General features: G+C 40.0%; 1 protein-coding gene across 1 annotated transcript; it reads right to left on the bottom strand.

The window, feature by feature from the left end:
• Positions 1-570: 570 nt before the first annotated feature.
• Positions 571-14593, bottom strand: zfand3 (zinc finger, AN1-type domain 3). The gene is made up of 6 exons (XM_085132364.1): positions 14009-14593; positions 9663-9703; positions 6186-6377; positions 3988-4053; positions 3731-3901; positions 571-3271 (listed from the first exon to the last, which is right to left on the bottom strand). The coding sequence occupies exons 1-6, from the start codon at positions 14074-14076 to the stop codon at positions 3117-3119; spliced, it is 693 nt and encodes a 230-aa protein (XP_084988490.1). The 5' UTR covers positions 14077-14593; the 3' UTR covers positions 571-3116.
• Positions 14594-16387: the final 1794 nt, after the last annotated feature.

The raw sequence follows: 16387 nt of genomic DNA, 5'->3' as shown, positions 1-16387 counted from the left end.
CTCTGGAGAACTGTAGGACATTTTGAGGAGGTAATTTAGCCATTTGAATCAGCTATGTTGGATCAAGGACACATCTAAAACCTGTAGGACACCGGGACTCAAGGCTAGGAGTTGCCCACCCGTCCTAGACAGTGGTTCTGACACTCCATTTCGCTTGGAGTACAGTCTCAGGGTGAAACCCTCCGCACATGGTCAGGAGCTTCCTCATCTTGATGTCAGTGGCTTCCATCTCCTCCTTTGGCCAGCTTATTATCCCAGCAGAATGTAGGCGTTGATTACCTGGATCTTGCACTTCCCATTCAGCTGACTACTCAAGACTTGCCTGATCCTCTACAGGTATTTTGTGGTTGGGGCTTTCCTCTTTGTGGTTCCCATTCTGGTAGTGTGAGATATAGATTTTTTTAAAAAATATTAAAAAAAAAAAAAAAAAAAGGTAAGTGTTTGTAATTTATTAACAAGTTAAAACTGAATTATTGATTCTTAATTTGGATTCCGATGTCAGTGGTGATTTATGTGGAGAAAAATAATTACCAACATATAGTGATCCAACAATAAAAGACACACATCACATCCTCTAATCCAGTTTATTTTCCTCGGCAGAAAATGGAACACGATAAAATTAAAATGAGAAGATAGGACAGAATTATGTTCTTGCGTTTTTATACATTTAACTAAATATGTCACTCTATGCTAGGGTGTAAGTAACTCAAACTGATATAAGGTTAAATAAATTTTTCCTTTAAAAGGTACAGAAAGATAATTTGATTTTTCCATTTCTCATTAGCACTCAAAGAAAAATTTTTTTTTTCAAAAATAAAATAAGAATCAGCCAACAAACCCTTTGTCCTTCACTGTTCTCACTGGAGAAGACAGCAAGAGTGGGGAGTGATGAGGGACCGAACAAACCGTGACTTGTGAGGATTAGCATAGTTAAGTGGTTTTTCTAAAGGCTTTCAACCCAAATCAACTTTTATGGAGTTATTTTGCAAAAGACGACACCTAATTTTCCTGCCGTTCAGAGAGACCTGCTGCTATTTCTCCAAATTGAAAAACTGAAACGGTAACGTCATCATCGCATGTGTGATAAAGCTGCAGATTGCTTGCTTTTTTTTTTTTTTTTTTTTTTTTAAAATGGAGATTCTGAATTTGTTTTAAATCAACCACAACGTCTTTATTTTGTTGCACTCACACCTCGAGCTTAAAAAAAAAAAAAAAAAAAAAAAAAAAAAAAAAAAAAAAAGAAAAACGTCAACTTCTGCAGCATCACAAACTAAACATTGATTTTGGTAGAACAATCCTTTTAGATAAGGAGGAAGAAACATGTAACTGAACAATATGCACAGCACAAAGTCCAAGCAGTCAGACTGAGTAGGCTGATTAGGAGTAGGATTGGAAACAATGACAAAAAAGAAAAACGTATGAGGAAAGGGGAAAACCACTCAATTTCAGAATTCGCATGATATTTCTGCAGCCAAAACATTCATTAGACACCAGAGTCAGTTTGAATCTGTGGTAAGAAAACAAACAAACAATGCCACAAGCAGTGTATTCAGTTCTTAAAGTCTTACAATTGGCTACTTTGACAAAAAGGCAAACAGAGTTTTCAAACCCATCCAACATTTGCCCTTTTTTACTTTAGAAGTTTTATTTGATGTTTTAGGTGGACATTTATCACAGATTTAAACTAAATCATCTCGCTCTCTGAAATAATGTTCTGGATGGCAATCAGTATTAAAAAAAATAAAAATGGTAAATAATATTTTAAGAATTATATTCCAAAGAGACATCTCAAAGCTGAAAATAAATCCCCAATTTATCCTTCCTACAAAGAGACAAATCGCAAAATAAAAGGTAGTAATATAAATACTCAGTGAGAAGCTATGGAGACTCAGTTATAGTTCAGATATTTGTTTTTCTAAATTAATATATGGCATTTTGGTGAAGAACTCTTCATTTGAATACAAAAATTCAGTCGTCTTCCCCTTTATGTATCAAGAACAACAGTACCACTCAGTAAATTGAAAAACGGGAGGGAGAAGGGAGAAGAGGGACTGCTACACAGAGGATTTATCTGAGTGTCTCTTGTCCATTTAGTGTGTTTGTCTATTTTTTTTTTTTTATTTGTATTTTTCCTTTTTGCCAACAGTCTGTGAGCAGAGGCAGGGATCGGCTGTATTGTCCTCCACGACACCGTGGTTAAGCAGTAAAAACAGAGCTAATCACTGTAACGGCCACACAGGAGGGAAAAAAGAAAAAGAAAAAAGGACTGAACCATGGCAGCGTCCTTGGACTGCATCACATTACCAAATGACACGCTCAAAACCTGCACAAATACACTGTTGCTAGAACCATGCATGAGTACAACTGGTTATTGATGCTGTGCATGGGTCCAAACACGGGTGGAAGAAAGGGGGAGAAAAAAAAAAAAAAAAAAAAAAAAAGAAGAAGAGGAAGGTGGGGTTACAGGTTTGATACCCCGACCCCTTGATGACGACCTGAGGAGTGGTCGTGGGATAGTGCTAGACCCCTCATCCGCGACCAGGTAATGGGGGAAAAAAATCAAAATAAAATAACTCTGTAGAATCCAAAAAATCCAAATGGATCAGTTCAGCTGAGCGTTAGAGCAGTTCACTTCCTGTACTGAAAAGAAAGAGAACAAAAACAACAAACCACTGAGTAAAGAGGAGGAAACCGGGGCAAGGCACAGAAGAACTGTGCATGACATACGACTGACTGGATCCGTCTCTGTGGTGTCCTTCCTCTGAAGACGGGTGGGGTTAAGGCTGTGTGTGTGAGAACATGCGATACTGAACGTAGCTCTGAAGAACAGCCACCAGGCGGCCCCCTGTTGGCCCGAGCAGAGTCCGAACAGACGCTCCAGGCAGGAAACCAGGACTTCAACAGGGTGGCCTTAAGCTCAGATCCAGAATCGTTGGGTCAGATGCAGGATGTTACAACCACACCCCATCCCCTCCTCCTCTTCTCCCCCTTCCCACCCACCCCCTCCCATTACCCCATTTGTCAATTCTCCTAGACCTCCTTCCATCAACACCACTACCACCACCTCCTCTTTGCAAGCTCCTGTTTTATTGGATGGCTGCTCACTCTGTGGCCAATCAGGAGCACTCCTCCCCGATGCGCTGGCATGAACGGCCCACCTTGCGGTCCAGCTTCACCATCTTGAGGACGGCCTCCTCACGTCCGCGGCCCAGATGGTCGAACAGACAGTCGTGTTGCTCGGGTAGACGGTGAAGCATGCAGAAAACGTAGCCTGGGAGGCAAACAGAAGCTGGTGAGGCAGGAAGTGACCCTAATACACATTTTATTTAATTTTACTTTGCCAAGCTTATTGTTAAACAAGAACATAGGAAAAGAGACCTCTTCCCTGTTTCTAAAGCAGGTCTGTGCTATTTTCTTTATACAATTTTAAGAGGATGAATGTGCATTACCTGTAATTTGTACATGTGAGTGATTCTGATATAGTTTTCCCACATTATTTATATGCAAACATTTGACAAAGATGCCATAAGCCAAACTCAGTCATTATCCAGCCCCCCTGTTGAGTTTACAGTGCTTATTTATGCAATAAAAAACATCATTAGGGGAACCTAGTCAGTGGAAAAAAAAAAAAGAAAAAAAAAGAAAGACTGAAGCAAACCAAAATACAGCATTCAAGCTTGATGACCATCTTTGCTTATACAGTGACATGTGTCTCAAAGATGATACTGACCACAGCGACAGGATCCCAGTTCCTGCTGCACCAGTTCTAGTTTGGTTTGGCAGCGATAGCAGCGCCGACGGTTCTTCTGCTTGGGCGTCCCGTGGGCCTCTTCGCCGCTCCCTTCTTTCTCTTCTGTCCGTGGTCGTTTCTCTGGTGTCGCCTCACTCTCCGAGCCCGAGGCTGGAAACAAACACCAGGGTTAATGATTTAGTGCTCAACATGTCAAAGGTTGTGCGGCGCTAGAAGGCAAGAGGAAGAGGCGGTACCTGATTCTCGTGGACGTTTTGTGGGCGTGCAGAGTGTGCCTTGGGCTGTTTCTGTGGATGACACACCTACAGGTGGAGGAATAAAAGGCGAGTGAGACACAACGTGGAATGACCTCCTTCCTTTAACATCCACTCCGAGGAAAGAAAACCTACCAGAAAATAATGCCACATGTACCGATTGTACTGTGTACCATGCTTAAAATAAAAACAACTTCATCATTTGAAATTGAAGCTGAAATGTCAATACTTAAACTATTAGTCATTACATTATTCTGTTATGTTAGATGGTCTAACATTTTTCAGCAGGCCATATATTCACTTCATCCAAACCAGCTTGACCTTTTCAAAAGCCATTAAATGTCAAAACAAATGAGATGAACATTTCAAGGATTTTTAAATTTGATTTTTAAGCAACCAAAACAATATTTTACAAATGATACAAAACAAAGATGTATGTATGGAAAGGTGCATTTTAAGCTCTTAATAGTGAGTTTAGGAACGATTCTGTACATCACCTCAGCATCAAAGAGCAGACAGACACAGTTACCAGCAAACTCAGTCAAGCGAAAGGTGGGTAAAAATTCAGTTAATGTGCTGGTAGAGAGACTTTGATTGGAGACCAAGAGGAAAACTAATACTGAAGTTTGTCACATGGTAAGAAACATGACTCCAGATGAAAGCAAGTATAACTCTACAACTTAGAAATGTGTTAAGAACAACATTTATCTATATTCTCTACTGCTTATGCGAGTCTGGGTCATAGGAGCAGTAGTCCCAAGCCACCGCCTTCAGCTCTCTGAGGTGTTCCTGAGACAGCTGAGGGATATAATCACTTCAACATGTCCTGACTCTGCCCTGAGAGTCTGCTCCTGGTTGGGTATGTCTGAAACCATTTACCTAGGAGACCTCCAGGAGACATCCTAACAGAGGCCCAAAACATCTCAATTAGCCATTTTTGATGCAGAAGAGCAACTCTACTCTGAACCCCTTTCTTATATTTAAGCAGGAGCCCAGACAGCATTCAGAGTACGCTCGTCTCTGTCCCAAAGCATCCAAAAAAAGATTTAAAAAGTAGCAATTTACAAAATAGATTCTATTAAGTAATTATTGTTGACAATCTGCTATAGACCAACACACACTAATCATCCACAACATTGAATCCACTAACCTATGACGTGAATAAACGTATTATTCTGTTATAATGTAACAATCTACTGGGGAAAACTTGGTTCTTGGTCTTTATTAATAGTCTTTCCACCCTTGTACGTACAGTTTGCCCACTTCTAATACTCTGTGATGGCAGAATCTACCCCAGCAAGGAAAAGAGCTCTGATACACAGCAAAAACTGCTCAAAGAACATGATGAAGAGCCTAAAGTCTTGACCTGATCGGATTAAACATGCATGAAATGCATCTGATCAAGAAAAATCTATAGATCACCACAACTGTCAAACACAAAGTGCTCTGGCTAACGTCCCTACAGGTCACCCCTCGAAGGGAACAGCTGACATCCATAAGGCAGGTGATTTTAATGTTGTGGTTGATGTAGTATAGGATCTGGTCATACAGATCTGAACAGTCAGAGGCTTTTGCAGAGAACTGTGTTTTCTACTCGAGATTCAAGTTTTCCTTGTAGCATGTGCCACTTTGTACTAGAGAATTACTACTGCTGCCTTTTCTATGTTTTAAAAGCAAAACCCACAGACAGATTCATCCAGTACTTATTTAAAGACTGAAAAGGCTGCACAGCAGCATTTATGCCTGCACAAACTGTTCCAAACCACAGAGACATCATACTGCTTCATCTACAAGGAATGACATTTAACGTAGTCTTGAGGTCCACGATAGTTGAGAAAATTCCTACATGGGGGGTTTTATGAGCTCTGCAATGAACTTCATATTTCATTATGTTCCTTTGTTTCAGTGCTGCACTCCTGTGTCAGCCATGTTCTGCATCTTCCTGTGCTTGACAAAGAAAAGAACAGTCAGTCCAGACTCTATCATTACTGCCACAAACAGCTTGCTCTGCATCCATCAATTCTTTGAGAAATACTTAACCGTTAAAGTGAGCAAAAGTTTCAGTCTACTGTGACCATTAACCTTTTGCTTCCACATTGTTAGGAAAGTTTGCTCTCCTGAAAGTCAGTTTTTAAAAACAGAATAGGGTGAGTGTGAAGTCATGGGCTGACCAGGCTTACCTTCCCTCGTGCTGGAAAACACAGGTAAGGGCTCTTCAGCTGACAGTTGCTCGGAGCTTGAGGGCGGCAACAATGATAGGGATTGGCTACTGCTACTGCTCATCTCGCTACTGAAAACTGGCGATTGGCTACTCCCGGTGCTTTGGATGGGCTTGGGGGTGCAGTCTTCGACTGGCTGCTTCTTTTGGACGTCTGTGGTCAAGGACAGCGAGTGAGGGAGTAGACAGGAATGCAAAAAAAAAAAAAAAAAGAGGACAGGGAAAATACAAACAGTGGGAGGGACAGGAAAAAAAAAAAAAAGAGGAGATAGGACATGGTGTCAAACAGACAACTCTAGACTTATGGAGTGTGGTATAGGCACTGTGCACCCCAGATCTCCCGTTATAACATCTGTAAAAGGTTTCATGTAGCTGAAAAATACATCGAAATTAGTGTATAAGAGTTATCAGGCAATTTAACAGTGATATGTTGGAGGTACATATTTAAACTAAAACCATCAACTCAACCTAAAGACAAAAAAGAAAACATTTGGCGAAACAGTGAGTTAGTCCTCCGCCCTGACAGAGCTCTCATATGTTATTATCTTCTGCCTGACCATTTCCTTTGGTATCCCAGTTTTTCCTGTCTGTCAAACTATAATGCATCGGCTGTTTGGTAAATATAACTGTGAGCAGAGTTTCCCCAACATCATGTTCCAGAGCGCCTCAGTGTTTATGGCTCTCTCCTCCCATTACACCTATAACTTTTAGCAGAGACTTGAAAATGGAGCGTCCACTGAATTCAGCAATCATCTGACTCTTTCCTTATCGGTGCATTTGAGGAAAGTCAATAACAGCTGACGGTCAGCTGCTTTAAAGATCTGCATTTACACTGTAGATGGAAACGCATCTAAATTAAATTACCAGCAAACAGACAAAACTCTAGGAAACGATTTCATCCCAAAAAGTCAATTACACGATTACTTAAAACAATCAAAGCCCAGTGCACTGATTAAAAGGCATCTTGTAAAAACTGTGCTCAAATTAATATTCTGGCTTTTTAACATGCCACGCTGTATTTGTAACAAATAGTTGCCACCATTTAAAAAAAAAAAAAAAACATATTAAACTTTCTTTTATCAGCAATAATTTACTGAATACCTTCCAAAGCATTCAACATTGGTGCCATCTATGCCTCTATTTTCCTTCTATGGTAATCTTTGATAAGCAGCTTCCACCATTGTTGCATATTGTTTTGTTTTATGGTTGATTAATCTACATATTCACAGATTAACCAACAATCAAAATAATCACTGGTTGCAGCATGCGCCATCTCCATCTCTCTGCGACTGATCATTTCATGACTACCATGTGTGTATAAAAATAAAATAAAATAGAACTTTAACCTTAAAAAAAACAGCCTGCATGAAAGTACAAACTATCTCTAAACTCCGTTACCATGTGGCTATCAGTTAACTTTACGAAGTGAAATGTGATTCAGTGAGACAAAGATAAAAATCACCTTGCACGACTGAGCTGGTTCTTGTCTTTATTCCTCCACCACCACCACCACCACCACCCTCTCCCCGCAGGGGAAGGTGTGGGAGGCCAGCCTAGATTTTACTTTCACCTCCACATGTGGGCTAACCCACTTCTGCTCAGCCTCCATACTTGTGTGTATCAAGTCTATTCTAAGCATTACTGCTGTCTGTGATGCTAGACACACAGCCGGGCCCTCAGGTCCTCACTGTCTACCATGCTCACTGGTTGCTATGACCACCGACAAGGCTGCGGATCACCTTCAACCCTCATCCACCTGAACCAGACTGGAGAAGTCATTGGGACAGCTTAATTCATACAATGACATTTTCAAACTTTAACTGGGCATTTTTCTCTTGTGCAATTATCATGCTGGAGAAAAATTAAACTTTCTATGTTTTAGAAAGCTTCCAAGCAAAACAGTGAATGCAGTAACCAGAGAAACAGACAAAGATAAGTCTGTTTCCCGACTCTGCCCTCAGAGAACAGCTACCATCTTCCCAGCAAATTAAGAAGATTTTATGGAATCTCATCATCCTTTATGGAAGCAATTATCTCCTAACTTTCACCGTTTTCCTCCAAATGGCAAATACATCATTTTGGAGTGAGGCGCTTTATGGGTTCTTTCGTTTTCTGAGAATGACTCCTTAGCATTATTGACATTCCTAACTGAAATCTGCTGGCACACCTAGCCTCAAGCTGCTGCTAGCAGTGTGTCAGGCTGTCACTGAGAATGCCTCTGCACGCCAAGAAAAAATGAACATCCAATAGTTTCAGCCATTTATATGTGAGAAGTAAGCAGCTGCAAGTAACTCTCAAAGACAAAGACACACCAGGGAGCACCCAGGGGTGCTGAAATGCATCCATCCGTGCACGGGTATGGGGATTTGAATCTCTGTAGTATAGACTGATAACTCTGTAGTCAAGCAACAACTGCACAGGTGAAACTCTGGAGGCAACTGATGTTAAAAATGACACGGGTAACAAGCCTTTTCAGTTAACAGGCCTTATACACCAATGCAACTTTAAATCATTTATTGTTTTAACCATTACTACAAACTGAAACCCAGAGAGGCACAGAAACAACACTGTGATTGGCTTTGAGTACCTGCTGTGGGGGCAAAGGAATTTATTTATTTTTGACAACGAACATATTGGGCGATTGTGGCTCAAGAGTTGGGAGTTCGCCTTGTAATCGGAAGGTTGCCGGTTTGAGCCCCGGCTTGGACAGTCTCGGTCGTTTTGTCCTTGGGCAAGACACTTCACCCGTTGCCTACTGGTGGTGGTCAGAGGGCCCAGTGGCGGCAGTGTCCGGCAACCTCGCCTCTGTCAGTGCGCCCCAGGGTGGCCACACATTCACACACACCAGTGTGTGAATGTGTGTGAATGGGTGGATGACTGGTTGTGTAAAGCGCTTTGGGGTCCTTAGGGACTAGTAAAACGCTATACAAATACAGGCCATTTATTGAGCCAGCCACAACTTCATTGGACAAAACATCACAACATTTGAGTGAAAGACCACGCGTGTCCTGTGGCCACATTTACAGACAAAACAACCAAAGTGAACATCAGAAGCAATAGAATAGCTATCAGTTCTGTCTCTTTCGTACAGCTTCCAGCTGGCTTGTACTGACGGACAAAGAAGTCTGGCTCATTCTCCAAGTAGAGTTCCTACTTTCGTGCATGTAAGCAAGACCTCTGATTGCAAAGTAGCACCACTTTAAATCTTTTACATTTGGAGAAAAGTCACGCAGTTGGCAAACATTCAGTAAACTGAGGGATGTTGTTGGCTGCTGAAAGATGTCAGGTACCCAAGGTGTAACAGGACCCATTTGTGTCCTGTGCCTCCTTAGCTATTGAATGATATCCAAATGAAAACCCAGAATACAAGAAGTTCCTTCTACTCGTGTTGTTTATTTCCCCCCACAAGACAAATACTGTACATTTAGAAGTGACTTACCAGCAAAACATTTGGAGCATAAGTTCATTGTTTTACTGGACCTGGAAAGACAAGAGAGAAAATGTCAGTTTTTAACCTCCACAGACCTGCTGTTTGTTTCCACACATTTCAACCATCTATGGTTCAACTTTATGTATAAAAGAAGAAACAATATCAAATTACCAAATGTAAATTTAATGGCAGTCATCTATATATAAACATCTTTTCCTCCAACAAGTTAATACCTGTATTTACTGCAGAGTAGGTGAACATAAATGTGGAAGAATAATACCACTCTGAATTTTTCAACATCTCAAATAAAAATTATGTCATATCTAGCTCATTAAATCTATGATCTTTCATAATCTCCTCCAAGGTTTAATCTCAGGATTTCAGAAATTGGGCCTTGGCTTCGAGGTAAGACTGAAAGAAAAGGGAGAAAATTGATAAGCTAAGGTTGCTGCACAAGAGGAGCACACGGCTGGAAGAGGGAATATTCTTCCCCACTGTTAAGCTATTGTTGCTGATGAATCTTCTGTCACTCCCTTGATTGTTTCAGCATTACTAGTTTCCTGCAAGCTGCAAGCAGAGAGACAAACATTTCATCTTAAAGGCAAATTACGCCCATCTGGCTTTACGTACTCGAGTAGATTTCTGTCGATCTTTCTGTAGTCAAAAAGGGGAAAAAACTATGCTACAAATTCACTAATATTTGGTTCAAGTTCAACAATAAGTAACCTGCTGTTACAATGCTCAAACCCCCATTTGAATATGCAAACTGTGCATATATTGTCAACCTAAACTTCAACCTTCATTTGCTGTTGCATGCCTCAAAGAACGGCTGAGACTGACAGCACGGGTGGCTGTAGCTCAGGTGGCAGAGCAGGTCAGCCACTAATCAGAAGGTCGGTGGTTCGATCCCAAATATCCTTAGGCAAGATACTAACCCCATGTTTGCCTACTGGTGGTGGTCAGAGGGCCCGGTGACGCCAGTGTCCGGCAGCCTCGCCTCTGTCAGTGCGCCCCAGGGCAGCTGTGGCTACAATGTAGCTTGCCATTGCCAGTGTGTGAATGGGTGAATGACTGAATGTAGTGTAAAGCGCTTTGGGGTCCTTAGGGACTGAGTAAAGCGCTATACAAATGCAGGCCATTTACCATTTACCACTGGAGTCCATGATAGTGTAATGCTTGCAGATTTTTACCTTACAGATATTTTATTGTTCTACCAACAAACTAGCCAGTCCCATTTGTTCTTTGCCTTTCATCTTTTTGATGGCTGCATAGTAACAGCCTAAATAAGAACTTTCAACAAAAACACAAAAGTGATTTTACAAGCTTTTGCCATGAATAGTCAAGATTTGAATAGACAGAAAACATTCTTACAGAGTTTAAAGTGACCTAGATGTGACCTTAAGGTTTTTTCATTGCAAGTCCATTCAGAAGACAATCAACAGTTTTAAAACTAGTGATTTGAATCTTTTCTTGGCAGTTGGTAAGACCTTTGCCACAGGTGTGTCTTTCCCTCACCTTCTGGGCTTCTCTCCAATGTCCATACCACCACAATGTCTTTGTTCTCCATTTCTGTTCACACTGAGTTCTTTCAATGGTACACAAGCTGGAACTTGGTGGGGTATTCATATCATTGTTCCTACAGGAGCTAGGTGACTAATACAGAAGGACAAGCCTGCACAGACTGTTTATACTGAAAGCAAAGAGGTGAATGATAGTACCAGACAAATTCAGTTGCTCTAAGCCAAAAAAAAAATAAAATAAAAAAAATGCAATTTTGAGACAATTTTAATATTCTCATCTAGTCTTTAATAATGCTTAAATCCCTAAAAGCCTGAAATTTTCCAAATAAGATGGCTTCTTTTTCCTTTGCTACATAAACCACACAGGATAAAACAAGTCTTCTACAGACAAAATATACTTCATTATGCTCCCGGGTGACACTTCAAGGTGGAGACGAGATGGAAAAGCTTGATTATGTCAGCACAAAGGCGCCACAACCAAGTCAAATATTTTGTTTAGGTCCTCAAAACGCAACTTGTTCATCTGATAGCAGCATGCAGAGTAGGAAAAAAACAAACAGACTGATAACTATTCCGTCATCTTGAATCCAAGAACAAGGCTTTACTCAAAGACAAAGTATTTTTAAATCGATTACCTCATCCTCTTAAATCCTGTTGCTCATAAGAAGTGATCAACCTGTACATTGGCTACTCTGAAGTATCCACAAATTAAAGAAACTTAGAAGCAATGTTTGATATGATTAAAACTAATGTCATGCAGGCTGCACTTTAGCTGTAACATATCTTGGTTGCAGTTAATCATTGCTAATCAAAGGTATTCTCATCAAAACTCAGTGTGAGATAGGTTTGTCTGCAGTTACAACCAATAATAGCTCATTTAATGCCATTATTAATGATTTATTTTATTATTAACTGAAGTTACTTAGCATGTTTTACTGAGCTTACTACTGGACTTTATAAGCTCATGGAGCCAACCTGTGCAAACAGGTGATTTCCATTGAATAGCGCTGCCTTATCTCAAAGAAGTAATCAATGAAATCACTTGTGGTTTGATTTTTTTTTTGCTCAAGTTAGTGCAGGTTTGGACCCAAAATTAACCGATGCCTTTAAATCCTGATGAGCTGACATCTTAAAGGACATATTGGTATGAATAATATTGGCAAACCTGCATCAAAGTGCAGTATTTGTATTTCGGTAGTTTAGTTCATGGTCTTAATGATCATTTTACCTTATTTATATATTTGTTTTATGGACTTATAATAAATGAAAAAATGTTGTTTCCTGGAATAGTGTTGCTCACAGCGCTCATTTAATTTTATTTCTCCCCTGTTTATTACCTTTAACTTTTTAAAAACCATTTTACTGTCCTCTTATTGGTTTTAATAACCACTTTATTAAATATCTGTTTCTTCTGTGGATTTAACATGTACATTTTTAGCCTTTTTTATTATATTATTGTTGCTTTTGCTTGTTTTTAAATCAATAGTCGCATTTCAAAATCATTTTATTACTTTGTCTGCTTACATTTGTCTATTGATTTAGTTTTATATCATTTATGTAGTGCTGTGCTACAGACTCTGACTTGGTTCCAGTTGGTTGCAGAATATACTGCTTAAGCTACTACAGTCTTGCACTAGTTAATTATTCAGATATTTTTTGTTTTGTGTTGTTTTTGTTTCTTTGGGGCTGAGGGACACCAAAAAGAAAAAAAAAAAGAATTTGAACAATGTAAATATCATCAGTACGGACAAGGTGAAGGTTTGCACCCCATATTTTTAGTAAGATGTAAAATCCTGCAAATAGTTGAATAAAACCTTGAAATCTTTTCACGAAGCCTTGGCTTTTAGGGACATGTGCTGAGAGCCCCCCCCACCAGGTGTTATTCTGAGCTGAGGCAGGCTGGGGCCCTAAACACACAAGGCTGCCATTCATGTCACCTGACATTGACAGGTGGGTTACTGCCACCTCCAGTTTGATTTCTGGACAGCAGAAAACGAAGGCAGCTGGGGAAGAGGGGCTGGTTATCAAATGTAAATTCATAAGACTATGTTCTGTATTGATATTTGCCTCAAAGCAGGTGAAGACAGGAACAAGAAATTATCAATACTTCTGTAATGTAAAAAAAGGGGGGGGGCTTTATGGTTCCCACTGATGATATTGCAGTAATCTAGTCATACTTTATTTCCGTCATGTGGTGGAATGAATCGCATGCGTTTAATGAGAAATAACCAGTCACTTCTATGGTTACTGCTAAATACATTTAAAAAGGTTAGTCATTTTTCCTATGGGGTAACACAGGCGAGATCAGTGAATCACATCCGGTATGCAACACACATCCACCTCTTGACAAGAGCGAATGTAAAGAGGGGCGTAAAATAAACGACAAAATAAGTTTAACAACACATTTAAATCTTAAGGTTTAAGAAAAGTAGCGTGTTAAATATTTAAATCCAGCTTTCCTTTGAGGTGGTAGACGAAAACAGGGCAGGTTTAAAAGGAACCTGCTGGCAATAAATCATTTTCTATGTCGGGTACGTCATCTCCTGGTTTCAAAAATAACCCTAAAAAACGGTAAAGTACGGTCGAAAAATAACAACCGGTACTACAGGAGACGACAAAGACTGTGAGAGCTCTAGAAAGGGGGTAAATTAAGCTAGTTTTCAAGCTAGGAGGTTATTTATTAGCCAACTTCCCAACCCCCCACCCTCGGCCTGTACAACAGAACAACAACAATGGGTTTGGACTAGTTGAACCCGTTTAGCACATTTCATCCGGATTTACCTTTCAGTTCAAGATAGCGGGTTTAATCCGGTTTCTATCAGGTTTAACACTTACCCCCAAAATCCGCAGGGACACCTGGGAGGTAGAGTCGGAGGTTTGCTTCGTTCACTAGTGTCTCCCATGACTTCCAACACACACACACACAAACACAGGCACCCACACGCGCGCGCACCCACACACACGCACACACAAAAAGCCGATAAGGAAACGCGAGGCTGGGGATGAGTCCGGGGCCTGGTCGTTCAATGAGAAAAAGCCTCCAACGCTCAAATTACACAAAATGATAGCTGTCCAATTCCTTCGAAAGTCCACTCATGGGTAAAAAAATAAATAAATATCGCGTCGGCAAACTCGCTTCAGTCACAAAAAGCCGTCCGTTAAGTCAAAGGAAACGGCTCAGTTTGAACTGGAATAATTGAACAGCACTCAAAGCAATCAGCTGGATGTTCGGACTTTACGACCGACAAACGACTGGAGGGGGGCGTTCCGGTGTTTCAGTCGACACCAAAAAGCTTAAAATGAACACCGCCCGTCCACCTATACGAATAAAACACAATTATGGCGACGTTAAATGTGTGGGAGGGTGCGAAAAAATAAAAAATAAATAGACTGAGCAAGGCCTTCCCCTCTTGACAGTTGAGGACCACCCCTATTCACACGTCGCTGGTATGAAGTATGCTAGGCCGGAAACGCGTCCATCAAACCAGAAATGTCAATATTGGCCAACGAAATGATGGTAAAACAGTATGAACTAACACCGCTACTACACGGAAAACATCCAGAATAAACACATATGCAAACATTTCTGAGTCGCCGTATTTACTTTTCTCTATAATCCTGAGTGTTAGTATTGGAAAGGCATGTGTACAGCGAGTACTGTACAGCAAGAGTAACCCATAGATGTACTACAGAGTAAAGCAAAACAATGAAGCTATGTACTAAAGCAATAACAACACGTTTAAAAACTACAGTTAACACTCTATATATTGTGAATTGTCTTTTGAGTATTTGAAAATGTGGTATATTTAAAAACATTTATAAGGGAATAAGTGAAATAGCAAAGTAAAAGCAAATTTTATTCAAGAACCTCATGAAGGTAGCGTCAGCACGAGATGCCTTAAAAACATCATTTCTTTACTGTATTGTTTTTTATTGTTAAATGCAGTTAAAGATTGCATTTACTGAAAATGTTCCCCAATATATAGTGCACTGTGCAAAAGTCTTGAGCAACCCTCATTTCTTTATAACTGCCTTCTACGGAGTTACCTCTATTTTTAGGTGGTCTTGAGCAATATCTCTCCAGGATTTCTGAGGTCTTTCAAAGTTTTTCTTTGGGCATTGCCTGCTTCTGCACTCCGTCCAGTCCTCGCACCTGACAAATTTAAAAGGAATGTTTTGTTTCTGTTTTTTCAAGCTTAACACCAACCCATGACTCATTAAAACACAATGACTCTCTAGAGATGACAACATAGCAAAGAACCAGTTTGAAATGTTATCATTATCATACTAGCAATCTGTTGCACTAGTGTCAACAAACACAACAAAGGCACAAGGAAAATTTTGATTGGCAATATATATATATATATATATATATATATATATATATATATATACACATACATGTATGTATATATATATGTGTGTGTGTGTTTGCTAAAGCCTCATCAGAGACATTATCTGTTGAAGGGCTGTTGTCAAGAAACCATTGTTAGGGATGGGAAATGGAGAAAAAACTGAGGTATGCCATATTATACAAGCCTTATGGAGTGATGGAAGGTCAGGAGAGAGTTACAACATTATCTATTAATTTATCTATTACCCCCTATGTAAAACATAAGGGAGAGTCTGTCATGGCCTGGGGCTGCATTTCAGCCTGTGCTGATATTATCAAAACTGATAAAATTCTAAACGCAGAAAAATATGGTCAGAATTTGATCCATGTAATATCACCTGGAAAACAATTGATTGGCTCAACTTTTCAGCATGACAATGATCCCAATCAGTGATGGGATGGCCTTCCCAGAGCCCGGACCTCAGTGTATGATCATCTTGACAGAGAACAGAACGGAAAGAACTTTCAATGTCCCCCCCAAAAGCGAAGAGAATTTTCTTGAAGACTTAAAGAAATTACAAGAAAGCTGCCTAAGAGAGTTCAGGATGTGTTAAAGAATAAATATTAGACACACCAAATATTGACTTTAATGCTGGTTAGAATTGTACAAACTACGTTTTTACCTTATATTGCTTTATTTCCTACTTTCATAGCAAAATAAACAAATGAGGGGTGTCTCAAGACTGTACTGTTTCACAGTAGTGTATATACTGGTTAGTAACTGAGTCTGTGGTCCTACGAGCTGTAAAAACTCCTTGGATGTAAGTTTCCTACCAGCTGGAATAAACAGTGCAACTTTTCTCACTATCAAAAACAAGACA

Source organism: Neolamprologus multifasciatus, chromosome 15 (assembly GCF_963576455.1).
Source record: "Neolamprologus multifasciatus chromosome 15, fNeoMul1.2, whole genome shotgun sequence".
NCBI lineage: Eukaryota > Metazoa > Chordata > Actinopteri > Cichliformes > Cichlidae > Neolamprologus > Neolamprologus multifasciatus.
This window is presented reverse-complemented; position numbering and strand designations above follow the sequence as displayed.

Bases quoted from the DNA above. Each gene is read 5' to 3' on its own strand.
- zfand3 (XM_085132364.1), bottom strand. From the start codon at position 14,076: ATGGGAGACACTAGTGAACGAAGCAAACCTCCGACTCTACCTCCCAGG. The intron at 9,704-14,008 runs GTAAGTGTTAAA...TTGTCTTTCCAG, and splicing joins TGTCCCTGCGGATTTTGGGG to GTCCAGTAAAACAATGAACT. The intron at 3,272-3,730 runs GTCAGTATCATC...TTTGCCTCCCAG, and splicing joins ACTGGGATCCTGTCGCTGTG to GCTACGTTTTCTGCATGCTT.